The following is a 25876-nucleotide window of genomic DNA, read 5'->3' on the forward strand; positions in this document are numbered from 1 at the left end:
AAATGCTCAATATAGTCCAAAGCCTTCTTATTTGGCAGGTTAGAGAAAGGTCTTTGTCCAACCAGCTGGAAGTATGCAGGCTTTAGCTCAAAATCATTCCTGGGGAATGGGGGTGGAACAATTGCAAAGCGGTTTTCATACATTAAGTCAGCTCTGTTGAAGTATGCAATAGTCCTGATCAGATCCCGGTTGTTCTCCTGTCTTCGAACCGGGTTATGAACGTGGTTGGCAGCTCCACGTCCGTCTGCTGGAGGTGGGTGTCGATCGATGCCCTCTGGTTGGCGTCGATCGATACCAAGGTTAACCTCCTCATCGGCAACAGCTTGCTGGTTGACAACTGCTTCAGCAATCACATTACCCTCTGCATCAAGCTTTTGACCCTGCTCATTGCGCAAGTGGCCCTCTTGATCTCTCAAAGCACCATCCTCATCACGAACCAGAATGATTGTGTTAACCATCTTCAAGGATTTGGCTGCTTTTCTGTTCTCACGCTCAAGTTTTCCCAACTCTTGGTTTGAAAGATTCACAGTAGGATCATTCTTGTTGCTCTTTGTGTGAGGTCTAGGAGGCATGCACCTGAAACACCAAAGAGAAGAAAAACAAAAACGTGTTAGTTGAAAATAAAAAGAAAAATTTAGACAAAATCAAAAACTCAAATCTAATGGTAGATCAAAGAGTCCCCGACAAGGGCGCCAAAATTTGATATGCTCAAATTAAACCCTAGAGCTACTCTCTCAAATTAAGAGGTCACTGTAATACTTAGGGGTCGAATTCCACAAGGACTCAAGTCTATACAATAAATTATAGAGTTTTATGATTACGATAAACAGAATAATTTGAATTAAAATAAACAATGCAAAATATTAAATAAAAGCTGTGTAAATTCAGATGATCAAAAAGCTAGGTCCAGGGGATTTCTCAGGAAATTACAAAATATTAAATCAATAATTAAATTATGATTCAAGCAATTAAAATCATATCTAGAACTCTAAACTCTTCTGTAAAATAAAACAGTTCTCACTGCGAATATTATCTAAATTTAAAACTAGAAAATCCAAATCTCTTTGTAAAATTCTAGGTTAAAAATCAGCTTTAAAAACAAGTTCAGATTGTTCACAAAATTACTAAATCAAATCTCTTTGCAAGAAGTAGTTTTGCTCATCAAAAGGTTTTATCAAGAAAATCAATTATATTCTCATATCAATCAATAATCCTAAGATCTAAATCCAGATGGCTAATCAAAGATCTAGCATTAAGAACAACCTATGATGAAGATCTAGAAAGATAATGAATCATAAATAAATAGATCTAATAAATCAAAAAATCTATGTGAAAAACCCTGAACCTAACAAGCAAACTACTCAGACATATTCAATGAAGAACAAAACATAATTCTGAATAATAAGCAATTGAAATTAAAAGAGTAAGGAGGGAGTTCAAGAATTCTTCTCTCAAAGTACAGTAAAACCTCTATAAATTAATAATATTGGGACCAAGACATTTTATTAATTTATAGTGATATTAATTTATCTATAAATTAATAATTATTATTTTATAGTGTAAATTAATAATTATTAATTTATAGGTATATTTTTAACTGTTTATTTTTTAAAAAATTATGAATTGAGACAATTTTTGCAAATATAATTAGAATTTTGGATGTTGTAAATTTTATAGTATTGGAATTGAATTTGAAATAATTAAAAAATATTATTGACAATGAATTACAAATATTATAGACAAATTCACTTATACAAATGACATAAATATTCAAATTTATGAATAAGAATATCAATTATCGTATTTTAATAGTCCATCAAACTATCAAAATGTAAATGATGCATATTTAGAAATTGAAACCTGTAAAAAAAATTTAGCTGTTTTATGAAATGTTATAAAATATTCTATATCATTATAATTTTAAGATACAACATAACAATTGTTTTTATAGATATGAGGTTTAAGAGAAACATACTTTACTATATCAACATATATATATATATATATGTAAATTTACATGATTATTAATTTATGATATTATTGGGATCATATTTTACATGGGGATTTCAAAATAATTATTATCTTATTATCTTATCAAAATTTGTTATTTTTTACACTGTCCCGACTTGGGACTAGCAAAATTATTAATTTATAGTGTTTATTAATTGATAGAGTATTAATTTATAGAGGTTTTACTGTAGTTCAGATCTCTCTCCCAAAAGCTCTCAAAATCTCACAGGGTTGCAGAGAAATAAAACTTGCTAGAATAAAACTTAAGGGTTTGTAAAACCTAAAAATGCTATTTATATGTCCTAAAACATGTCAAAGACTTGTATTGCAAATATGAAAAACTTCGGGTAAAATTGTAAAACTTCCAAAACTTGGCTTCTCTCGTAGACAAAACACGGTGTCGACCGATGCTGAAGCAGTGTCGATCGACACTCCCTCTCTGTTCTGACTCCAAGTTCGTTTCTTCGGGATTAATGCTCCAAAATGATCCAAATTGCTCCACTTTGCTCCATCCATGCTAAAATCTTAGAAAACCTGTAAAGATTCAAAAACATTATAGAAAACAAATCAAAAGACTCTAAAAGACTTCTTATATCATGGTTAAAAACCGTAAAAACCATGATATATCAAGTCATGTAAACCAGTTTGAGATTGAGTCGTAATGGACGACGGTAATACATGAAAAAAATTCAGTCTTACGATTTTATCAATCAGACTGTGACATTATGATGGTCATTGATCACGCCACTATGCTTTTGTGTCCCTCAGAATGCAGCATACCTGAGAGAGGAGCAAGGGCTCGACGTTGTCACTCACAAATACTGGCTACAACAATAGTACAACCACAAAGATCATGATTCAGACTTATGTAATTGGTTTATCAATCTTATATACTTACTTTGTGTTGAACCCTCATTGAATCTTTGGTTCAGAACTTGGATTACAAGTTAAACAAATTTGAATTTTCAAGAAACCCTTTACCATTGGAGGAGGACAAATTAAAAAACACTCAAGTGTCTCTTAACTTTTACTTTTTTTCAAAATTTATACTAACAATAATGGTAAGAGACAATTAAGTGTCTCTACCATTGGAGATGACCTAAGCTCCCTTCAGCTAAATCATCTGCACTAAGACCAATTTAGACACCTCATGGTTCTAAAGGGGTTTTTTTTTTTTTTCTCTGGCCAATTTAAGTGTATGTATCCTATAGACTATATATATAGTAGTATAGTTATAGCTTTTGTTTCTTCAGATATTGGTAGAATGGCTTTGTAAAAGGAAGTTATAAGTTTGATTTTGGAAACTCTGTTTTTGTCTTTACTCCTCTATATGTGTATAAAAAACAATAAAATAAGACTATACTTGCTCTTTTAGATTTTGTTGAAAGTCTAGTTTGTTTTAAGTGTATGTATCCTATATACTATATATAGTAGTATAGTTATAGCTTTTGTTTCTTCAGATATTGGTAGAATGGGTTTGTAAAAGCAAGTTATAAGTTTGATTTTGGAAACTGTCTGTTTTTGTCTTTACTCTTCTATATGTGTATAAAAAATAATAAAATAAGACTATATGTACTTGCTCTTTTAGATTTTGTTTGAATGTTTATAATTTTTCTTTCGATAGTTGTTATAAAGTATTTCCACCAACACGGCAACACAGATGATATTAATTTTATAAGTTGGTGCCATGTGCTTATAAATCAGAAAATAAAACATTAGATAAATACTTGGTCAAAACTCGTCGAGTCGTTGTCGTCATTATAAGATTTAGAATCTTGGACTTGGAGGCGAAGAAGAATCTTGAAGGAGACAAAAATGGCAAAACTCTTCTCTAAGACTTTAACGAGGTTGATCTCTCACAGTCACAGGTCTTCTTCATTTTCTACGACTAGCAATCTCTCTGCTGCTCCACAAACTCCCAACCTTGATAGCAAATGGATTGTTTCGGTTAAACCACCTGCAAGTAAGTATCTCGTGTGGTCTCTCTAAGCCAATTTGTGATTAAGCTCTCAATCTTGGTGATATTAATTTATATATATATATATATATATATATATATATATATATATATATATTCTCAAGACTGAAGATGGAGTTATATTTTCAACATGTTTGCAGAGAGGAGAGTAGGGTCAGTGTGGTTATGGTACTTGGCTGCATCCATTACCTACGGTATCGGGGAGGCGTATAAGTCCCAACAAACAGAAGTGGTCTGTGATTGTGATTATATATTAACCTATCCGATACATGTGTTGTTCTGCTAAAGAAACTTGTTCACACTCTTTTGTTTCAAGGCCAAGAAACTTGTCGATGTCAGACTAAAATGCTTGGAAAAGAAACCAAGGAAGCTAAATACAATGACGAATGTGGATGAGCTAGGCTTTCAACGGGTCGTATGCAAAGGCGTTTTCGATGTGCAAAGATCGATCTATGTTGGTCCAAAGCCTAGATCCAAGTCTAAAGATTCCGAAAATGGTTTCTATGTTATTACACCTCTTTTGCCAATCCCAAATGAACCAAATAGGTGAGGACTTTGTGATCTCTCTCTCTCTCTATATATATATATATCAACTAGATTCAAATATCTTGTTGCTTATGTATTAAGATGTTGATTGTGTATGTGTTTGGATGCAACATCTAGAGTAGATGCAGATTTTGCACGTTTCTTTACTTGGATTTTGATACTAAGTGCATCTAGATGTTCTTATAATAAGATTGCATTCAAATGCGATTATACAAGACTAACATGCTCTAACAAATTTTTTCTTCTTACTTTTGTAACTAGTGTGAAGTCCCCTGTTCTAGTAAATCGCGGATGGGTTCCTTCGGACTGGAAAGAAAATTCTCTAGAAACTCTAGGTACTACCATAGTTGTTTCTGCTGTAAATGAGTCTAGAAAATCTAATAAACAAAGCCTCTTGTCGAACTTCTGGTATAAGTTTAACAACCCAATGGTTGCTGAGGTTGGTCTTCATTTCATAAACTTAAAAAGTACTCAATCCTTCATTGTATATTTTGATATCATATACAGATTAGTTATGGGATTTTTTTCCTTTTTCTTTTTAGCAGGGCCATGTCTCTAGGGCTATGCATGTGGAAGTGGTTGGTGTGATTAGGAAAAACGAAACTCCAAGCGTATATACTCTAGTAAATTATCCAAGGTCGCTTGCGTGGTTCTACCTAGACGTTCCTAAGCTGGCTCAAGCCATGGGATTTGGTGAGAACACCATGTATGTCGAGAATACATACAAAGTCATGGATGAAAGTAAACCTTATCCAGCTTCGAGAGACGTTGAGAACTTGATTCTTAGTAAAGATATACCACTGGGCTATTACTACCACACAGTGTTATGGTAATTAACAACACAACTTCAACTTTATTTCACTCATTATAAGTTTATTTGTTTGTTTATTATGATGGTGCGATTGATTGTTTCTATGTGCAGTTTTTGGAGCTCCATGTTTTGCTTTGGCAAGGCCAAATCGATATTGGTGGAAAAATATACAAAATATAGTCTTGACCCAAAACTGATTCCAGTTCTTTTTCTCCTCTATATATGTACCAAAATATACAGTCTACGTAGCTTATTCAGTAAAATAGACACAGTTGGTGTTGGGTGTGTCACTAAACTCGACTCAGGAAAAGCCAACGAACACATCTGCCATAACCAAGTCTAAGCCAGAGAAAAAAAAAATACCAAAGTCAAAGGACAACCCATAAATGAAGGAGCAATCAGTTGGAGTCTTTGGAGATGCCGTTCATATTGACCGACCGATGTGACAGAGTCATTACCCTTAATTCTCTCATTTTCTATGCAATTCGGTTTACTAGCATTTCCTCCTGGTTTAGTGTCGAATTATATATATTTTGAAAAGTTTATGATCGTATATGGTCTACGGCCAACGGAAGAAATCAATCAAAAAGACTATCACATCTGTTAAGCAACAGTTTTTTTTTTTTGTTTGAACAATGTGGTAGATGAATACAAAAGAGGACTTAACAAAGGAAATATATATAAAAAGTAGTTTTACGACATATCATTAGGTTTGCTTGATTCTTGAAAGGGCATGTCAGCCAGGTGGTTTATTGAAATCTGATGCATGTGACAAAAAGGCAAAATTACCCTTTAAATTAGAGAAATACCTTTAAGTTTTTATTCCAAAGTTAGCATTCATATTCAACTTTTCCAAATGTAGCATTATTAATATAAAACTACTAATTGAAAATTAAAATTTGGAAATGGAGTGATTGTGCTTCTTTCTTACGTCTCAACTCAATTATGCTGCTCCGATGGTTTGGCCGTAGTCTCCGCCGCTATGTTACAGACAGTGGTGGTAAAATCAAATTCACGATTTGAGATTTCTCCGGCAAAACCTTTGTTCAATCCTTTCATCTCAGATTTTCATTATTAGTTCATTCTCATCAATTTTTGTGAGAAATGCCAAGATGATTTGGTTATTCGATTCACCGTACTCCACCGCTTTAGCCGCTACAAACTCCGTCGTAGCAAGAAAACCCAACCCAACCTTACTCTGGACTCACGACGAGACTCTCCGTGACTGTGGTCCTCTTAAATCGAATTAACTCACGGAGAAGAGATCGTCGTCGTCGTCTCAGCTTGTTCTGATGTTGACTGGTCATCTATCTCGATTTGGCCTTTATATAATCAAATGGAAGAGTTGGATTAGAACCTTGCGGTTATCTCAGGCTGTTCTCTCACATGACTGCCTCCAAATTCGAATAATCACTATCAAGAGGACGAAGATGAAGATTATGAAGAAGAAGATGAAGAGAGACATAACAAATTGAGGAATATTAACTACATAATGACAAGATCTGGTACAATTTATATAGATTTGCTGGAGTTGGTGGATCAATGACTCTTGTCATGAAGACAAAGAGAGAGATCTTGAAGAGGAAAAGGAACAACTATGGAGATGGTGGTTAGAGGCAGAGGAAAGGAGCAAGAGCCATGGTAGCAAATATTAGAGTGTTGATAAGAAAGTTATGGTAATGGAGAAGAAGAAGGTGGAGTTTGCGAAGGAGACAATGGGGCTTCATAAGGAGATGGAGATTAGAATGATTGATTTGATTAAGACTTTTAAAGCTCAACTTCTTTAGTTTTCTCTTTCTAAAGAGAAGAAATTATTAATTAAGCCAATAAATTATTAATTCTAATGTTTTATGAAGGTCTTCCCGAATTTCATACAGTCATTCCCGAATTTCATACAATCTTTTCCGAATTTCATACATTCCTTCTCGAATTTCATACAATCCTTCCTGAATTTCATACAATCCTTCCTTAATTTCAAATAATGTTTCCTAAAGTTCAATCACAAGTAAAGCAAAGTGCTAACAGAAACATGTGAATTTATTATGATGCATACAAGTACCAAAACAATCTATAAAAGTTTCGCAAGTTCCATATTGGATCACATAGCTTGAAAAAATCTCCAAGCTCTGTTTCCTGCGATAAAAGTTGAATTTTATGAGAATATGTTTCAGGAAAGTCTTCTTGAATTCTCAATAGTGCTTCCTGAATTTTTAAATGTGACTAAGAAAAACATCAATATACAAGAAGCAACAATAAACAACACACAAGCAATAAAAGATGAAAACATGGTATAAGAATATAAGTAATAAGACAACTGAGTACTTATCAATCACTCTCTTAATAAGAAATTATTAATTAAGCCAATCACCCTCTTCAGTTCTTTCAAGCTTTGGCACTTAGTACGATGCTCAAGCTGTATATATCTCCAACCATAGAAACATATAAGATGTTTTTGTTTAACTCACAAAAGAAACACTTCAAAAGTACGGATCTAAGCCAAAATAAAACAACCTGATCAACAAAATTGTTAAGCGATTCAATACAAAGCATCTTCAGCCTTTTATTCTCTCCAGATTCCAAATTCTATTTAGAACAATTTAGATACCCAACAAAGACTAGCAAATATGATGAATGCAAAGCTAAAATTAAACATCATCAACAAACCCTTCTTTAAGAGGTTTATGGCTAATCTCAAGAACCTCTCTTCTGCTGATATCAACATCGACCTCATTCAATCTGCTTCTAAAATTCTAAGAGAAACAAAATCATGAGCTATATATGTTGAATCCTTCTAACGACTTAATAATCACTTCAATGCATTACAAGAGTCAAATTTTAAAATATGTATGGATTTGTTAGTACTAGTTTGAGTAACCCCAAAATTCCTCGTGGCGAAGAACACTTCCGCAGCTTCAAAAACAATCTTCGATTATGTTAGTAATAGGAGAAATCGTGTTTCAACGACGGATACAATAACCAGAAGAAGGAGAAAAGCTCTTTCAGTATATATCTGATCGAATCAACGAAGAGAGGATACGACGAGCCGTTTCGATCCGATACTGCTGGAGAAGAACTCGAAGATTTTGTAGCCTTTGTGTCGCTCTTTCTCTCCGGTGATGGGAATCGTTGGCGGAGCTTGTTTGGGTTGAGAAGATGAATCGTGTCGGTGGAAGCAGAGAAGAAACGACATAACCTTTAGTTTTATAAATAATTTAGATTTTTCTAAAAATTAATAATATATAAATTTGTGTTAGTTTTGGAACATTCGAGAAAGTGTACTAGTTTTGGAACAAAAACTTAAATGTGTGTTATTTTTGTCAATTGGACTTTAAACTATCCTCTTTTTTTTCTTTTTTTGTTTCTCCAATCATTCGTATTCCATTTTCCTCCTTTGTTCCTCTCTCTCACTCTGTCTCTCTCTCTGCATCAGCCATGGCGGTTTCTATCATTATCCCTCCAAAACCTCCTTTCTTCTACCCTCTCTAGACCTTCCTCTCTCTCTCTCGATTCCGTCTCCTCATCACCTCAACGTTTCTTTATTCCGTTCCCCGAGAAGCTTCAATTCGATTTCCCTCGATTTCAATGGCAATTGTGACGGGAGATCGCTATATTGAGAAGCTACAGAAGTTTCTAGAACAAGAAGCCGAGTCTCTTCTCGAAGAAACCACGATTCTCAAGCTTAATCCCGCTGGTCTTCACTATCTCCATCTCCGTCTCGAGTCTCTCCGTGAGCTCGAGCGCATGCTCTCTGGCGCTCCTGTTGATTACCTTCGCGCTTACGTTTCCGATCTCGGAGATTACCGCGCTCTCGAGCAGCTCCGTCGTATGCTCCGTATCCTCACTTCAGTTAAGGTCGTTTCCACGCTTCCTTCTCCTGCTCGTGATCCCACTCCTCTCTCTCTTATTCCCTTTGGTAGGCTTAAGGTTTTGGAACTTCGTAGCTGTGATTTGTCTACTTCTCCGGCCAAAGGCCTTCTTGAGCTCCGCCACACTTTGGAAAAAATCATTTGCCATAATTCCACTGTCAGTTTTGCTTCTTACTTCTTACTTCCTTTGTGCTGCTTTATGTTGTATAGAGAAATTGAACACTAGTATAGTATATTATCTGGAATGGACAATGAGTGATTGAAGTTTTTGCATGTCGTTTCTTCTAAGAAGGTTGATTATTGTGTTCTCATTTGATATAGGATGCTTTAAGGCATGTGTTTGCCAGTAGAATTGCAGAGATAACGAATTCGCCAGAGTGGAATAAGTTGGCGGTCATTTCTTGTGCTTGTAACCGTCTTGTGCTTATGGATGAGTCCTTGCAGCTTCTGCCAGCTGCTGAGTCCCTTGATTTGAGTCGAAACAAGTTTGCAAAAGTGGATAATCTTCGGAGATGCACCAAATTGAAGCACCTTGATCTAGGCTTCAATCATCTTAGAACAGTCTCTCATTTGAGTCAGGTGGGAGAAACTTCAATCTTCAGCATATCCTTGCATTGGTGTTTTTTCTTTTTTTCTGATGCAATGTTACTAATGTTATAGTACATTTCCCTTGAAGTTTGTATACTTATATTTCCTTATTTGAACTGCCTAGCTTGTCTCCATAGTGGGGGAGTATGATGGTGTAATTCTGAAATCATGTATCGGAGCTGAAACGTTTACTCTGGTTTTTGCACGATGCAGGTATCATGTCATCTTGTAAAACTTGTTTTGAGGAACAATGCTCTAACTACGTTGCGTGGGATTGAGAACTTGAAGTCACTTGCAGGCCTTGATGTTTCCTACAATATTATCTCCAATTTTTCAGAATTGGAGTTCCTCTGGAGTCTTTCAGCACTTAAAGAATTGTGGTTAGAAGGAAATCCAGTGTGTTGTGCTCGATGGTACAGGGTACATGTCTTCAGCTACATTGCTCTTCCAGATAATGTAAGCTTAGTTTTAATATTCTTGTTTTAGAGACCCTGAGATCTTGTTGAGAAGACAAAAATTGCATCATGTGGGGTTGTGCTTGATTTTATCGCTTCTTGTGTTGTACGGATTTTCAGCTGAAGCTAGATGGTACACATATAGGAACTAGAGAATTTTGGAAGAGGCACATCATTGTAGCCCATAGGCAGAGTGAGCCTGCCAGCCACGGGTTCTATTCTCCCGCTAGAGAGGAAGCAAATGAAGAAGGAAGTTGTAATAGAATAAAGGTAAGCAGCCGCAAGTCCATTTATAAATACTTTTGACACACATAGATTATTTTCCTTTGCTTGAAGCGACCCCTTTTCCCTGCTTGATAGTGAATTCAGAAAAATGAAAAAAAACTGGATTTTCAAGCTAAGAAATTGGGCATTGTAATATGGCTTTCTGTAGAAATTTGTGAGCCACAGGACATATCTCATTTCACTTCTTATTTGTGATTTTCATTGTTTTGGTTTGTTTTGTTTGATTTTTCTGTTTCTGTTTTAACCTTTTAACAGAAAAAGATCTGCCGTCTCGCTTCTATTGATAGTGAGGAAAAGAGCACCTATGTGAATTCTGACCAAGAGTCAGCTTCATGTGATCACGAGAACAAAGAGAATGTGAAGTCTGATCAAGAAGCCGAAATATTTGGTCTTATCAGTAAAGTTGAAAACCTGAAGAAAGAACGTAATGTTCTGTGGTTGCGAGAGTTCAAGGAGTGGATGGATCATTCGCTAGAGGATTTTGCGGATGTCAGCAAAGACAGTCCGGGTATCAATTTGGAAAAGAAGTACTCTACAAAGATTAAAGAAACCTCGAGGCATCGTGGTGGAACACCGAGATATGCACCTGGGTCTTTACATGCTCCAAGAGCTAAGAGCTATAGGAAACGTTTAGAAGGCAATGGTTCATGTGTGGATAATACTGGTATGGATGATATGAAATACGTTGAAGGTAATGAGACACAAAAGATCATCTCTTCATTAAGCCTTCAAAGTGCAGATCTAAATCAGAAGCATCAGGAATATTTACACGACGAGATGGAAACTTTGTCAGTTGAACCAAACAACCTATTTCCTACAATACTTGTTAGCGAGAAACTAGCTGAAAATGGAAACATGTCAACATTGGTTATTATAACCCAGGATATGACGGGATCTACATATCCTAGGTCACCCCCTCATTATCAGAAAGATGTCTTATATCGACGTCATAACTTGGTGGAAGAAATCTTGCAGTTGTCTGCAGATTCTTTTTCAGTGGCATCATCTGATACAACAAGCAGCTGCAGTGAAGATGGTAACTATGACTCTGAGTCTGAGTATTCAAATCATGAAGAGGGGAGGTTTACAGATATTTTTAATGTGAATAGACTCAGGGAGCAGATTCCTGGATCTGAAACAAACGGAACAAGCTCTTTTGATTCTCAACTGAAGAATGGTAGCATAAGTAAAAGTTTGAGGACAGATGACTCGTGGAAGGAGAATACTACTAACGTTTCTGGATTGCATGGTGACCTTGATTCTGGTGCTAATCAGATTTACCATTTGGTTGAGAAAAGGAAAAGGAAACCTATAAAAAGATTCGTTTCTCTGCAGAAAGAGGAAAGTTGCATTCTTAGTGGAGAGACATCTCTCAGGAGTGATGTAGAAATCAGTGATTCCGGTGAAGATGAGTTTATTTCTGATCATTTGCGGGGAAGTTTGTCAGCAGTTTGTAGTACTAGTAATAGCAATATTAGATTTTTGGGGACTGAAAGAACACTTGAAGGAAAAAGCGATTTAGTAGAGGAATATTTTGCAGCTAATCTGTCAGATTCCAGTTCTCAAGAAACTTGTAGGATGTACATGAGTTGTGATCTTATACTAAAGGAAGGTTCTACATACAAGCAACGGTGAGTTATTGTTCCATTTGCATGGTTGTAGTTTATAGGTAAAGGATAATAATGCGAGTCCCCTTCAATAGGTTTATACATTAGCATCCATATCTGATTCCTGACTTCCAAAGGAAAAAAGTGATGTCATTCTTTTCAGTACGGCTAAGCTTTCTTAATATTCAATTTACTTGCAGAACTACACGATAGTCTTAGTATTAGATGAGTGATGAGTGATGAGTGAGAAGCCGTCTGTGAGTTTCGGCTTTTGCTTCATAGCTGGTTTGAGAAACCACATCATACCATGAGTTATATTTTCGCTTCCCTTCTGACAATATTCTGAAATACAGGGAAGCAATGTTGCTGCTGAGTAGCCAAGACAAGCTGTACGTGCTACTCGTGGGTATGGCTACTGATTATGAAGGTTAGAAAGAATCAGCTGTCTTCATTGCCTAGCACGTTATAATTTTTACTAATGCTGAGTTGTTAATGGCGATGGACGACTGCAGGAAAAACCTTAAGTGTACGGTGTTGCCATAAACTCAAGGATTTGCAAGACGTTTCAGTTGGTCTAGGACTTCAGTTTGTGATGTTAGTCTTTTTCTTCTGGTTCGACATTGTAGATTTGGTTTTGTTATCCATTGTCCATGTCCTTGAACCTTTCTCTTTCCTTCTAGGTAGGCTACACTTTTGGGAGGATGCAGAATACATTTTCGTAACGAAGTGCATTGAGAAAACAACAGAATTAATCAATTTCATACAAGTTTCTGATTCCCATGCTGCAGAGTTTAAATGTTCTTTGCAAAGGTTGGCTATTTAACTTTCAACTCAGAGTCGGCTATGTAAATTTTTGCTGTCATAATGTCTTCTTCCATATTAATGGCAGTCTGGAGAATATTCAGGTGGACTTGTTTGAGAAAGAAATATGTGGAGGTTTGAAGCTGAGTATATTCCAGTACAATGTTCTCCATATTCAGAGCAGCACTCTTGGAGGTATATTCTCTCTTGCCTAACTATGATATCCTATATTGATAAAAATGGTTCATGAAAAGTTACATCTTTCCCCCTGGAACCAAACGTGAAAGTAAACCTCAAAGTGTATTTTTTGTCGATAATTCTGCAAACCTGCGGGCCGCGGCGAGGCCAAATCATACTCACATTGGCGACCTAGACTGTAGTATTCGTATTCACGATAAGCCATGTCCCTCCCGTTTATTTATTTTCTCTGTTTTATATTACATGACATCGGAAACCCTACCAGAGAAAATGTATTGGGTCCCTGTTTTAATAAATGTTTTGGATAAAGTTCACTCTGCATAATGAATCATGAAGCAGAACAGTTTCATGGCTATAGTTACTGTGTTATTGTGTTCACTGCGTCCAAAACCCCCAAATAGGAGCTATCACTGATTGACTACTAAGATTTTTGTTTAATTTAAACTAAACAGAAGTGCCGTGGCTTTGGCGGTCACTGTTTGTGGCTGGTAGGCGTCTCTTTATATGCAATGAGGACTTCACAGAACTTAGTTCTCGAACGGTGTATTCTTCTTCTGCTCCGTATTTCTTGCTTGACTCGTGCTGCTCCATTTCTGCTATATCCGAGATGGTAATCAGTTTCTTCATTCTTTTTTTCTCTTTTGCTAGCTCATACTTCATCAAGATGAGATGTCAACTTCCATGCCAAACTTGAATTTTGTTTTTGTTCAGATTGTTGAATCGCAAGGAGCTACTGTGTCTTTGAAGATCAAAGAAACCAAAACAGTGGATTCAGTTACATGGAAGCTCAAGTGGTGTAGCATAGAGAATGCACTGAAGTTTGTGGCTTTGCTCAAAGCTCTTCACCCGAATTCACCAGAGTGGCCGTTGGCTGTAAGATACAGGAGATAAAGTCTTTGTTTGCCTTTTTTTTAGTTCTTTTACCGATCACTGTCGTTATCTAGTTATGTATATACAGCACACATGTACATTGTTCATATTCATTTGATTCAATTTGTTTTTGGGTTAAAATCATCTCTTTAACCCCTCTGTGTTTTGAGCCATTCTTTCCCTTTTGAAAACATAGTAGAATTAATTTGGAGCCTTTGGTGTTGTAGTAGGAACATATTGGTCTACAGAGTAACAAACATTGGGCATGGTAACAAAATTGGATTTTTTAAATCCGCAGACACGATTAAACCACTTAAATTTGGCAAGCAGAGCAAGCCAATAAGCATAAAACTCAATTCCAAGTGTATGCGTATGACTAACAAAGAAACATGCCTTCTCGCTTTGTCCTTACAAGTTCCAGCGGTAATCTCTCCAGTGCCATCTAAAAAAACTCACATGAATCGTTTATCATATGATCCAAATCATAAGCGAAGAGAAGAAAAAAAGGAAGTTTGCTTACTCACCCATAGTCGTGGAGCAGTTGGATCTGACTTCGGTTGTGCTTTGGCTAGCTTTGATTTGAAACTTATGGTGAGGCAGACCTTGAATTCCACTGAGAAAGGACTGTTCGACAAAGACATAGGATAGGATCATAGTTATCATCAATTTATATAGTATATACTACTTAGCGAGTCATTTGTTTCCATCAACTACATAGATTTATAGAAAATGAAGCAAAGAAACTTACCCTGCGAAAACGGAAGGACACATCAGAAGCCGAGGAAGTACAACGTAAATGGGTAAAGTCATGTTACGGCACACATCTCCATCTGCAATCTGAACAGGTACTCAATTAGCAAATCATTTAGATATTACGATTGTTACATAAACAAACCAAAATGGTCATAGTTAACACCTGTGTAGACTGAATCAAAGAGGTCTCAGTGACAATCCTTTCCCCTACAATTATCGACTCGACACGGAGTAAGTGAATGTCGATCGAAGTAATAGGAACTGAAGATGCCTCCACTGTTAACTCGCCACTGAGTGGATCCTGCAAAGAGCATTGGGTGGCTAATTTTCCAGTAACTCGGAAACCACCTTGTGAGATCACTCTATTAGTTCTCTCATCAACAGATCAAGAAATCTATAAACTGGAAGTGAAGATGTTGGAAGAACAAACCTGTCTTAATCTCTGGCAGCAACGGATGTCTCTGAGTGTCTTGAGTAATGTAGAAGATGACCAATTCAGGAGGAATAGGCCGCTCGGGAAGATCAACTTCAAACCAAAAACCAAGGAAAAAAAAAACATCACAAAACAATTCAAGTTTATCCAAGAAAACACCAATGAAGTCAGTCAAAAACAAAGGTACCTCTACTGCTCTCAATAATAAACTCCACCGTTGCAGACAAAGGTTTGTGCAAGTATCCTCGTGGTATATCTACAGTTAGTAAATACTATCACAGATTTTGCATCAATTTTTTTCCCAATTCTCAGATGAAATAAAATCTAAAATCTTTTTTTACAAAAAAAAGAAAATGATCAAAATTACTGACTTGGATGTTAATATTTGTTCCATGAAAGGTCTCATAGAACTTTTCTACAATCCCAGGCTCCCTCAGATTAAAAGAGAATGGTATCTACATCAACAAACACAACCACACAGAGAGGATTGGTATCTAGAGCTTAGCTTTCTCACTCAATGGGACTGTGTTGTTACCTCTGTAGTTCCAGCAGCGATTTTACCAGAGGATCCAACTTCGATTGTCTTCTTGCTGTGGCCAAAACTCGAATAATTTGCTTAAGCTCAAGTAATTTAACGAATCAATTCAAGAACCATAGAGGAAACAAATGCTTACACGATTTGAATGGGTTTGATGACTCCATAGAAAGACTCAATAATTCCAGCTGATCCTCCACGAACCTGTAAAGAGTGAGGAAGAGATTTTATTTTTAAAAAGGAACCAAATCGAACAAAGGCTTAATCAAGAGAGAGAGAGTCTGAAACCTGCAAGTTGACTGATCCATTGACGGATAAACGTATCGCTTGATGAGAAATCGAAGTCGCAGATTTGATCACAATTCTTCCTTCCACTGGTTCCTGAGTCAATAATTCAAAACCGGAGATTTCAAATTCATAATCGCCATTGATATCGTGATCATAAGAAAGAGATTCGATACATACGGAAGAGCGATAGATACGATTTGATCGAGAAAGTTTGATATTCACCGTCGTCGACGTCGCCATTGAAGCACCGAAGCTAAGCAGAGCAGCGGCTTTTTGTGGTTTTCAACGGCGGAATAAACGAAAACGGCGAGAAGTTCTCTCTGGTACTATTAAAACAGCATAACGTTTATTAAACGGCGAGTAGTTTGGTTACTCAGAGTCTGAAACAGCATGAAGTGCAATTCAATTAAATTACAAAAAGCTTTAGAAGAGACGTTACAGGACAACTTTTACAATTTCTTCTCTCTGGTCTTGTCACGGTGATAGTATCAGAGAGAGAAAGCTTTAAACCCTAATTTCATCGGTGAAGAAGATGTGGGACAGAGGGGAGCTAGTTTGGGTAAGCTTAAGCCTTTCAGATACATGGATTCCGGGTCGGATTCTTAATCCATCCGTACCGGTTGGAGTTCTAGTCTCCTTCTTCGGCCTAATTGAGCCGCGCTACGTTCCAAAGCCATGTATTCGAAGCTTCGATCGTAATTTCGAAGCCCTGGTTTCAGATTCATGGAGGTTTCGTCGGTTTGTGAATCGAGCTTTACGAGCTCACTTTTGGAATATCTCGTTTGGGTTATGGTGTCCGTGTCAGCCGCTTATTGAATCGCCGTACTTCGATAGTGGAAACTCTCTACCGTGGTTTCCAAACTCATCTGATTCTTCAGCTTTGTGTTTCGTTCGAGATATGGCCGTTTCGATACAAGTGCCTCTACGGAGATTAGCTAAGACTAATTGTTCGAGCGCTCGGATCCTTAGTTTTCGGCGATATGCTGTTGATTTTAAGCGTTCTGAATCCGTCTATGAGGAAATCAAAGCAAGTAAGTGTGAAAATTCTCGTTTTGTTTTTTGGGGTTTTGTTGTTCTTTTGTGTTACTACTTATGCTTATGCTCAGTTCAATTGGGAAAGAAGACTCATTTGGTGTTGTTCTCTATATGCTTTAGAGCTATTGATACTGTTTCGTTAGTTTAAGAGGAACTTAAAAAAAGCCAGATTCGAGTGTTATATTTATATGCTCTGTAGTCTGTTCAGACCTGATCAAGATGAAATAATTGATTGGCAGATATTTCTGTGATTTGTATTCTTAAATGATTCTGTGAATATGTGTACAGGTGCAAAACTAATGGATCGCTCTGAAGAATCAGATTGGTACCTTGATCCCTCAAACACGATGTACTGCGTGGACCTGGATTATATGTTTCCTGAGACATTGGATGCAGACGTTGAAAGCAGTAGAGATTTGAGTCCATTGCCCAAGGATATCCATTGTTATTCTTCTGACCAGTCTGTTCATAACTCTTATTCTAGCACATGGAATACGAGGAACCCTCGAATTAGCTCTTATTCTAGCACATGGAATACGAGGAACCCTAACTCTTATTCTAGTACCATGCGAGCTTGTGAAACTATGGCTAGGACAGTTGTTCATGAAGATGATGGTCACCAGTCCAGGAGTCGAGGATGTCAAGTTGAGCACAGTGTCTGCTTACTGAATTCAGAACCTGCTGTGGAAGATATGATAGAGGAAGACACCACTAACATTCTTGGATCAAGAGTTGCTGTATCAGAAGAACCTTCTGATGTTATGATTGAAAGTCATGATGACATCATTGGTTTGGTTGATACAACTGTGACATCGGTTAAACAAACAACTAGGACAGCTGTTCATCATGAAGACGATGGTCAGCAGTCCACGAGTAGAGGGTGTCAAGTTGAGCACAGTGTCTGCTTACTGAATTCAGAACCTGCTGTTGAAGATATGATAGAGGAAGACACCACTAATACTGCTCAACCAAGAGTTGCTGTATCAGAAACACCTTCTGATGTTATAATTGAAACACATGACGACATCATCGGTTCGGTTGATAGAACTGGGACATCCGCAAAACAGTCATCACCCTTGCTTGATGCCAGTAACGACAAGGCATATTTGGCAAAGCCTGTTGCTTTTGTTGTTCCGGGAGCCTGTCATTCTCTAGCTTGTTCAATGAGAAAAACATATGCTAACCCAAGAGACAAGCTTGATAGATCTATACTCAGTGCCAAGTCCATGAACGACCAGTCGTTAGATAGGAAGAGTTTGAATGGAACACATGGAAACCGGTCTGACGATGCATTGGAATCGCATATTGTAGAGGTAGGACAGAGTTCGCTACATATTTCAGGCACTTCAAACAAAGAATTCAGTTCTGATGATGCAGGCATTGCACCTGCAGAACAATTACAAGATTTGGATGTTGCAACAATTGTTGAAAGCCAGATGAGATCAGTTGATAATGTCAGATCCATTGGTGTCAAAAGGAAAGCAAGTCGAAACAAAGCATCTGCACGTAACTCCAAGAGAAAGAAGAGAGCAGCCCAACAATCTATCTCTACTGATAAACCACTGAATCTACACCTGATGAAAGATATGCGGCTGGCTAATCCAAAATGTTTGAAAATGAAGTTATTGAGTAGACATGGGGATATCCCATCCAAATCAGAAGTGTTGAAGAGGTTCAGTGTGTTTGGGAAAATAGATGCTTCAAGAACTGATGTAAGCCCAGAGAAAAGCTCTGCGAAAGTAGTATTCATGCAGAGTATAGATGCAGTGACGGCTTATCAATTTGCTAGGACCAAAAAGTTTAGACTAGGACGGTGTAAAGTTACGTACCGCCTCGACCCTTTTGACGAAGACAATGAAGTAAACGAAGTTCCTTTGTCTCAGGAGCCTCAAAAGTCCGTTCCATCACCAAAATCATGTCTCAAGGAACATGGTTCGGAAGATAAAGAAGAGGGAAAAAGGAATCTGAAGGTGAAATTTCAAATGTAGGCTAACTGATGAATCAGATCTCATCGTAATCTCAGTTGTTTTGTGCATACCTTATGTCTCTCTCACGTTGTAAGTAGCTAAGGTCTACTCCTAACGAAAAACTAGCACTTTTTTTTTTGGCCCTGAAGCTTATGTATAAGTATAAGCATGGCTTGTTTTGTTTTAGAGATAACATAGTTTGTACTCGACTATATAAAATAGCTTTGACGATAAACGTGACTACAAACTACGTTTCCATTTTTCTACTTCAAAATTGTTTTTATGTTTGGAAATTACTTAACGAAGAGAAGAAGAAATTGTAACAAGTTGAAAGGAAGTAGCACGCTGTAAATCCATAAGCATAAGTTTACAGCAAGGCAGGTGGCTTCCATGTATGGTCTTCTTGATCGATATTGGCTTCGCTAGGTCGTTTGCACTCGCATTTCTTGCAAGCATCGTTTCTCCTAAAGTTCACGAAGTCGCATCTGCAAAATTAACATGAGCCAATGGGAACAAGAATGTTCGGTTTAGGATATGAAGATACCAAATTACTAAATAAGAAATTGAGACAGAAAGTGAGACGCACGAGGGGCATTCCCAATCTCCAGGCTCTGCTAGTGTCTTGTTACGTTGTTCTCGGCACTGTCGACACTGTTTATTGCTAGCAAAGTTCATATATCCACACCTGAAAATATACATACAAAACAGTCTGATCAGTACAGAGCAATCGAGCAAAATATATAAGATACCATTGACCTTTACACACTTTCAATCCTTAGCAGACAGAAAAAAAAATGAACATAAAGACTAAGGGGCAAATACAGCTGATGATCTTAAACAAACGCGAAGACATAGTAGCAAAATAAAAATGATACTGTAAAGGCTTTGAGAGGTAAGGGAAACTTACCCAGTGCAGTTCCAGTCTCCTTTTTTCATTTCAACAACATTCACCATTGAAGTTTTCTTTGGTCCCTTTGCTTTGCATTTCAGACAGCTCTGGTTTCTTGTGAAGTTTAAGAAACTGCACCTGTGGAGTGAGCAAGGAAATAACCAATGAGGGTGTGATATAAAAGTCTTACACTTTTGATTTCGAGAGAAACTGGTAATTTTTCAGATTTAGACTTACTCAGGACATAGCCAGTCACCTTCCTTGACAACAGCAGCAGCAGGTCGTCTGTCAGCGACTTCATTGCACTCTCGGCATCTTTCATTTCTAGCAAAGTTCACAAAGTCGCATCTGTAGAGGAACAAAGAAGCAGAAACCCCCAAAAATTAAGTCAATTTACTGAAAAAAAACACTAATATCTCAAACCAGTGTTCTGACAACATTATTGCAACCTGAGATACGATATTATCTAGAAGACAAGAGCTCAGGAAACTAAAAAATGGATTCACAGTGTATAAAGAGTCAGTCCAATTTCTGTAGAAACAAGGCATACAAAGCTAATCATTCAATAGAAATAACTTACTTGGGACAAGCCCAATCTGCACTATAATGAGGTCGATCACGTTGAGAAGGCTCATCGTTCCTCGATTTAAAAGCCACACGTTGAGAAGAAGGCTCATCACTCCTCGATTTAAAAGCCACACGCTGAGAAGGCGGCTCATCATTCCTCGATTTAAAACCCCTCTCTTTTGGAGCCAAAGATTCCTTGGAAGAAGGTTTTGGCAAGGCAGGACTTAGAGGCTTCTCACTAAACTCAACCAACTCTAAAAGAAGTCTTCTTGTAGACTCGTGAATAAGTTCTTTACCAGGTGGAATCTCACCACGAGAGATAACAATCGAATCAAGCGCATTGAACAATAACAAACGCATAACATCAACAGTTCGAGCATCAGCTTCTGTATCCTTAAGTATCACATAAGCTCTATCACACGAGCTACGAAGGTCACAAGAACCACAAACCTAAATAAAAAAAAAAAGTAAACATTTTCCTTATGGGTTAAGATCTCTCTAACTCAATAACAACTCCATAGCACTAAATGGAACATGTGTACATTACATACATCTCCTTCGTCTAATCGAACATGAGCTCGAATCCTTTTAGATGAATTCACAGTTTTTCTGAAGAGATTAGGGCATCCACGCTCCACAAGAGCTTGCACATCTCCCGATGTTAAGGATCTGCATCAAGAAAGAGTAACAACATCATCAGTCTCAACACTGAAGATCGATAAAAATTAGAGAAATTGAATACCTGAGAACGTCGTATCGATCACGAGCGAAGCTGAGACAAGCATCTTTAACTAGATTCATCTCCTGGTAAACCGTATCATCTTCGGTGTCTTTAGTGAAATATCCTTTCGTCTTCAAACGATCCACGAAAGATACCCACTCTGGCCATGGATGAGGAGGAGGAGGAGGAGGAGGAGGAGGAGACGATAAATCCGAATCCAAGGTGGTTGCTACTGCGGTGGCGGCGTCACTGGAGAGGCATCGGTAGCGGAGTGATACAACAGACGGGAAGCGATTGAAAGAGAGGGGAAACGAGGGCTTGTGGGGCCGGAATATTGTGTTTCCGACTAGGAATATTCTGGAAGACGACATTTATATATCTCTCCGGCAAGATCTCACCAGAGGCAGAGACTGTGAGTGAAGAAGGTTTTAGCAAGGTTTTTGGTAGGCCGGGCGAACGAGTGGATAAAGGAGAAAGGCAATACAAGTTTTTTGACTATTTGCAATTTGACCTTTAATTTATATCTCGCCTCTCTTTTTATCCCTTTATTTTTAAAATTACAAATTCATACGCTATTGTTAGAGGTAATGAGTTTAGATTAAATGAGTTCATAGGTTGATCCAACTCATTAAACTAAATGAGTTGGATTAACTTATAAACTCATTTAATCTAATGAGTTAAATGGTTAAATGATTAACTCAACAAATTACATTATGAATAACGTTTTACACACAAAAGAAAAAAAAAAGTTTTCAAAAACACATATCACAATCCCGACATAAACCAACCTAGAATCGATAAAGATAAATGCAAATAGTGTAAAACATAGTCAAGCTTTTAGAAAGTAGAAACCTTGGGTTTTGAAAGCTTCATTCATGTTCTATTCCACTAGAAATTGGATTTTCTTTTATAACAACTAGGAAAGTGAAAACTTGAAATGATTTACATTGTTAATTTCACATTTCGAGTAAAACATTTTTGGTAATTTTTTAATTGTATAATATAAAAGTTATAAATAATGACTAAGATGAATTAACCAAATTAGTTAAATAAAATATTTGTTATATATATAAAAATGAAAAATCGATTCAGTGACAATAAGAGAATAATGTTAAAGATATATGAATCTAGGTTTACCGAATCATACTCAGATAATCAATTTTGAAAAATATTCACATAGAATAAAATTTAAATAATTATTCTATCGAACTTTATAAAAAATTAATAAGAGAATTAGGGAGAAAAAGCTCATAGCTGCAACTGCAACCAACCAAATTGACTAAAAATATAAATCTATGAAAAATTAGAAATCACAATTAATTACCTAAATTAATACTTGAAAGAGATGACCAATACAGTTAGATGAAAAACGACACCAAACAAAAGTTAGATGAATGAATCAATAATTAAAACAATCCAATTTTTTTAACAAAGATGAGTGAATTAATGTTGATTAATAAATTGAAAGAAAATAATACCCAGAATTTTCAAATTTGGAGGTATTAAACAATAGTCAAATAACAAAAACTCTTTTCAAGGTCCATAAAAAATATATATAGATATATATAAACAAAGAGGTGTGAAACAAAAATGTGTGAAAAATAACAAAGGTGAACATTGAAAGCTGAGAGTACGACGAAGAAACACAATTGTTGGATCAAAATATTGCAACTTTTACGATCATTAACAAATCTAAACAGTTAGATAAGATAATAAAAATAATCTCATCAGTTATATTTAAATTGACCCCTAAAAGTGAGTTTGCTATAATATATAAACATATAAATCTATGATTTTATTTATTAACTTGTAAGTATAAAAAATACTCAGAAAACAATAAATTCGAAACTTGTTTTTGTATTCCATAAAATTTTATATATAATAAACAAAAAGGTGTAAAATATAATGGTGTAAAACATAGAAGGGTAAAAAAATGTGAAAAACTAATAGGTGCGATTTTTGAAGATGGGGGTACGACGAAAAGATGCAAAAATATAAAAATAAAGACGTGTGAAACAAAAATATGCAAAAACTAACAAGTACAAACATTGAAGTCAAGGGGTACGACGAAAAAACACAATTATTGGATCAAAACACTGCAACTTTATATAAACAAAGAGGTGTAAAACAAAAAGGTGTGAAAACTAACGGGTGCCTACATGGAAAGTTGGGGGTGCGACAAAGAAACATAATTGTTGGATCGAGTCTTTGAAACTTTTGAGATCATTAACAAAGGGTGAGATCATTAATCATACTCAAATAACAAAAACGCTTTTCAAAGTTCATAAAAATCTGCATATAAAAAAAAAAGAAAAAAAAAAGTGTGAAAACAAAGAGGTGTGAAACAAAAAAATGTGAAAACTAACAAGTGCAGCCATTGAAAGGTATGGGTACAACGAAGAAACACAATTGTTGGATCAAAACATTGCAACTTTATATCAACAAAGAAGTGTAAAACAAAAGGGTGTGAAAACTAACGGTGCCAACATGGAAAGTTGGGGGTGCAACGAAGAAACACAATTGTTGGACCGAAACATTGCAACTTTTGAGATCATTAACAAATGGTTTAAAATGTGCAATTTTTAAAAGATGGGGATACGACGAATAAACACGATTATTGGAAAAAAACTTGCAACTATTAGGATCATCAATAATTTTAAACCGTTAGATGAGATAATAGAAACAATCTCATCCGTTAGATTAAAGTTGACCCCCAAAAGTGAGTTTGCTATTATATATAGATGGTCTCGTCCTTGTCATCTGCATCATATACACACAATTTATGAGAAGCAAGAACATCAAAAATGACAACTCAACAACAACACATACGAGTATAGTTATAAATTATATCTAGCGAGTCCAAAAAATACTATTCCAACCATTATATGAACGTGAGAAAGTGGTGGCTTTAACAAGGCAGATAGAGTCCTTTGGTTTTGTCACAGAGAAGAATTTTAGGTATGGAAAAAGAAATTCAGAAGCATAAGGAGATGCTTGAGGAATCACACAAGTGTCGGGTCTATACGAAGACCATAACTTAAGAACATGATGAACATTAAAACAAACACAAGTAATCTAACAACTAACAAGCAATCCAGTTTCTTATACAACTGCTGAAAACTTGACATACACCACCAAATATGATGATCACCGACAAATGAAAAAGAAAACAGAAGATTACTTGTAGAACAACCCAAATCAGTCACTATAATCTTTTGTTTAACAATCCAAATCAAGAGAACAAGCCACTTAGATACACAAACACTGAGAGTAATGATTCTAAGATATCAAAACCCAGAAAAAACAAAACCGAAAAATCAAAACCCAGAGTCAATTTGTTTCTAAGATATCAAAACCCAAAAATCACGATAGATGCAACGATTCAATCCGTAACACCTGAAACCCACTTCGAGATTTCAATGACTAAAGGAGAAACTAAATCAATAATCAAACCCATGAGACAGAGAGACCGAGAGAGAGACAAAGACACCAAGACAGACGGAGAGAGGGAGGGAGAGAGAGTACGAGAGAAGAAACAAACCTGAACTCAGGCGAAGATGAGAAGAGCGAACCAGCTGCCTGGTTCACGCCGGCGAAGATCCGATCCAAATTCTATTTTTCTCCTCACGGTGACGGTGGCTTGCTACAACTGAAGACAAATCATGAAGAAGCTGTTTTGGGAAAAAAATCAAAGCAAATCGGTTTATACATTTTGATTGGTTTACAGATTTTTAGTTATATTTAACCGGTTTAACCATTTGACTCAATAAAAATGGAATTAATTGATTAAATGGTTAAACCATTACCCATGAAAACTCAATTCATTTGATCCACTAAACCAATTAACTGATTAATCCATTTTATTCATGAACTCATTAGGATAAATTTTGTTAACTCATTAGGGTTCATGGCTTGGATTGAGTTGAATTGATCCATGCAACTTGACCCATTTTGATACCTCTAGCTATTGTAGATATTATGTGATTTTTTTTTTTTTTTTTATATAGATTTGTATTTTTCGTTTTTTTCCAATCATAAACTCTTACCACTCTTAAGTATTAACAAAATCATTTTACTTTTAATTCGATCATAATATTCTTATTCAAAATAAAATGCAATGTTTATTCGATCATCTAAATGCATGGAAGGGCTAATTGTCAAATTGTTTTGAAATCATTCATTTATAAACATTCTATAGATAAACCTTTCATCACAAAATCACCATAACACATTTTTTCTTTTAATTTCAAAATCCATTTAACGCATGCGCTCCTTCATGCATCTTCCAACTACTCCAACTAAATACAGAAGATCAAGTCTTAAGCCAATATAGTACTACATTATATTGCATATTAATCTTGAATAAGTCACTGATAATTATAATAATTATTATTGTTATGATAATAACATTGATATTATTATTATTATTATTATTATTATTATTATTATTATTATTATTATTATTATTATTATTATTATTATTATTATTATTATTATTATTAGCTTGAAGAGTTTTTTTTTTGAAATGTATATTGGTAATTTTCTATGTTCAGGTTTGAATTCATATATTAAATGAGTGTAATCACTAAAATTTTGGAAACATTTTTATATAGTTAAGTGTAAAGAAAATAGATTTGTTAAGAAAGAGTAATTGAATTAATTAAAATAAATAA

The 25876-nt window shown here is 36.0% G+C and overlaps 5 protein-coding genes and 1 pseudogene across 13 annotated transcripts; 4 read left to right on the forward strand and 2 right to left on the reverse strand.

The window, feature by feature from the left end:
- Positions 1 to 3761: 3761 nt before the first annotated feature.
- LOC104777770 (surfeit locus protein 1-like) lies at positions 3762 to 5956 on the forward strand. 2 transcript variants are annotated; one of them, XM_010502083.3, is made up of 6 exons: positions 3762 to 3973; positions 4129 to 4220; positions 4305 to 4534; positions 4796 to 4973; positions 5080 to 5363; positions 5457 to 5956. In XM_010502083.3, exons 1-6 carry the CDS (start codon positions 3826 to 3828, stop codon positions 5686 to 5688), a joined length of 1164 nt encoding a protein of 387 aa, XP_010500385.1. In that variant the 5' UTR covers positions 3762 to 3825; the 3' UTR covers positions 5689 to 5956. The 2 variants fall into 2 exon arrangements, with proteins under 2 accessions (XP_010500385.1, XP_087352309.1); XM_087496183.1 differs by having other exon boundaries at positions 3764 to 3973; positions 5077 to 5363.
- A 501-nt stretch (positions 5957 to 6457) lies between these two features.
- Positions 6458 to 7132, forward strand: LOC104779218 (uncharacterized; annotated as a pseudogene).
- A 1460-nt stretch (positions 7133 to 8592) lies between these two features.
- Positions 8593 to 14156, forward strand: LOC104777771 (uncharacterized). 4 transcript variants are annotated; one of them, XM_010502084.3, is made up of 11 exons: positions 8593 to 9368; positions 9533 to 9790; positions 10013 to 10255; positions 10375 to 10524; positions 10795 to 12170; positions 12500 to 12573; positions 12659 to 12740; positions 12831 to 12956; positions 13036 to 13142; positions 13598 to 13755; positions 13857 to 14156. In XM_010502084.3, the coding sequence occupies exons 1-11, from the start codon at positions 8928 to 8930 to the stop codon at positions 14034 to 14036; spliced, it is 3195 nt and encodes a 1064-aa protein (XP_010500386.1). In that variant the 5' UTR covers positions 8593 to 8927; the 3' UTR covers positions 14037 to 14156. The 4 variants fall into 4 exon arrangements, 1 of the variants encoding a protein (XP_010500386.1); XR_015594448.1 differs by having other exon boundaries at positions 8651 to 9368; positions 12827 to 12956; XR_015594449.1 differs by having other exon boundaries at positions 8665 to 9368; positions 12827 to 12956; positions 13052 to 13142.
- A 41-nt stretch (positions 14157 to 14197) lies between these two features.
- LOC104777772 (uncharacterized) lies at positions 14198 to 16350 on the reverse strand. Of its 5 annotated transcripts, none has more exons than XR_015594452.1 (11): positions 16202 to 16338; positions 16025 to 16117; positions 15876 to 15940; positions 15737 to 15791; positions 15573 to 15656; positions 15389 to 15457; positions 15199 to 15294; positions 14932 to 15116; positions 14764 to 14845; positions 14540 to 14639; positions 14198 to 14457 (listed from the first exon to the last, which is right to left on the reverse strand). XR_015594452.1 is itself a non-coding variant. In XM_010502086.3 (11 exons), the coding sequence occupies exons 1-11, from the start codon at positions 16262 to 16264 to the stop codon at positions 14392 to 14394; spliced, it is 981 nt and encodes a 326-aa protein (XP_010500388.1). In that variant the 5' UTR covers positions 16265 to 16350; the 3' UTR covers positions 14198 to 14391. The 5 variants fall into 5 exon arrangements, 2 of the variants coding, with proteins under 2 accessions (XP_010500388.1, XP_087362937.1); XR_015594451.1 differs by having other exon boundaries at positions 14764 to 14852; XR_015594450.1 differs by having other exon boundaries at positions 15389 to 15473.
- Positions 16351 to 16461: 111 nt separating this feature from the next.
- Positions 16462 to 19261, forward strand: LOC104777774 (uncharacterized). Its single transcript, XM_010502089.3, has 2 exons — positions 16462 to 17055; positions 17348 to 19261. Exons 1-2 carry the CDS (start codon positions 16557 to 16559, stop codon positions 19045 to 19047), a joined length of 2199 nt encoding a protein of 732 aa, XP_010500391.1. The 5' UTR covers positions 16462 to 16556; the 3' UTR covers positions 19048 to 19261.
- A 2-nt stretch (positions 19262 to 19263) lies between these two features.
- Positions 19264 to 24876, reverse strand: LOC104777773 (uncharacterized). The gene is made up of 8 exons (XM_010502088.3): positions 24745 to 24876; positions 21225 to 23963; positions 21034 to 21151; positions 20496 to 20932; positions 20153 to 20263; positions 19934 to 20053; positions 19613 to 19711; positions 19264 to 19511 (listed from the first exon to the last, which is right to left on the reverse strand). The coding sequence occupies exons 2-8, from the start codon at positions 21572 to 21574 to the stop codon at positions 19394 to 19396; spliced, it is 1353 nt and encodes a 450-aa protein (XP_010500390.2). The 5' UTR covers positions 21575 to 23963; positions 24745 to 24876; the 3' UTR covers positions 19264 to 19393.
- Between the last annotated feature and the right edge of the window lie 1000 nt (positions 24877 to 25876).

The sequence above is a fragment of the Camelina sativa genome, chromosome 3 (assembly GCF_030686135.1).
Source record: "Camelina sativa cultivar CO46 ecotype springtype chromosome 3, ASM3068613v1".
Taxonomy (NCBI): domain Eukaryota; kingdom Viridiplantae; phylum Streptophyta; class Magnoliopsida; order Brassicales; family Brassicaceae; genus Camelina; species Camelina sativa.

Excerpts from the sequence above, each read along its gene's own strand:
- LOC104777770 (XM_087496183.1), top strand. The coding sequence starts at position 3,826 with ATGGCAAAACTCTTCTCTAAGACTTTAACGAGGTTGATCTCTCACAGT. Across the intron at positions 3,974-4,128 it reads TTCGGTTAAACCACCTGCAA|AGAGGAGAGTAGGGTCAGTG; the intron begins GTAAGTATCTCG and ends ACATGTTTGCAG. Across the intron at positions 5,364-5,456 it reads TACTACCACACAGTGTTATG|TTTTTGGAGCTCCATGTTTT; the intron begins GTAATTAACAAC and ends TTCTATGTGCAG.
- LOC104777774 (XM_010502089.3), top strand. The coding sequence starts at position 16,557 with ATGTGGGACAGAGGGGAGCTAGTTTGGGTAAGCTTAAGCCTTTCAGAT. Across the intron at positions 17,056-17,347 it reads CTATGAGGAAATCAAAGCAA|GTGCAAAACTAATGGATCGC; the intron begins GTAAGTGTGAAA and ends ATATGTGTACAG.
- LOC104777772 (XM_087506811.1), bottom strand. The coding sequence starts at position 16,264 with ATGGCGACGTCGACGACGGTGAATATCAAACTTTCTCGATCAAATCGT. Across the intron at positions 15,117-15,198 it reads GCTGCCAGAGATTAAGACAG|GTGGTTTCCGAGTTACTGGA; the intron begins GTTTGTTCTTCC and ends TGATCTCACAAG. Across the intron at positions 14,640-14,763 it reads TGTCCTTCCGTTTTCGCAGG|TCCTTTCTCAGTGGAATTCA; the intron begins GTAAGTTTCTTT and ends TTTGTCGAACAG.
- LOC104777773 (XM_010502088.3), bottom strand. The coding sequence starts at position 21,574 with ATGTCGTCTTCCAGAATATTCCTAGTCGGAAACACAATATTCCGGCCC. Across the intron at positions 20,933-21,033 it reads TTCGATTAGACGAAGGAGAT|GTTTGTGGTTCTTGTGACCT; the intron begins GTATGTAATGTA and ends TTTTTTATTTAG. Across the intron at positions 20,264-20,495 it reads GCAGATTGGGCTTGTCCCAA|ATGCGACTTTGTGAACTTTG; the intron begins GTAAGTTATTTC and ends GTTCCTCTACAG.
- LOC104777771 (XM_010502084.3), top strand. The coding sequence starts at position 8,928 with ATGGCAATTGTGACGGGAGATCGCTATATTGAGAAGCTACAGAAGTTT. Across the intron at positions 10,525-10,794 it reads GAAGTTGTAATAGAATAAAG|AAAAAGATCTGCCGTCTCGC; the intron begins GTAAGCAGCCGC and ends ACCTTTTAACAG. Across the intron at positions 12,574-12,658 it reads TATGGCTACTGATTATGAAG|GAAAAACCTTAAGTGTACGG; the intron begins GTTAGAAAGAAT and ends GGACGACTGCAG.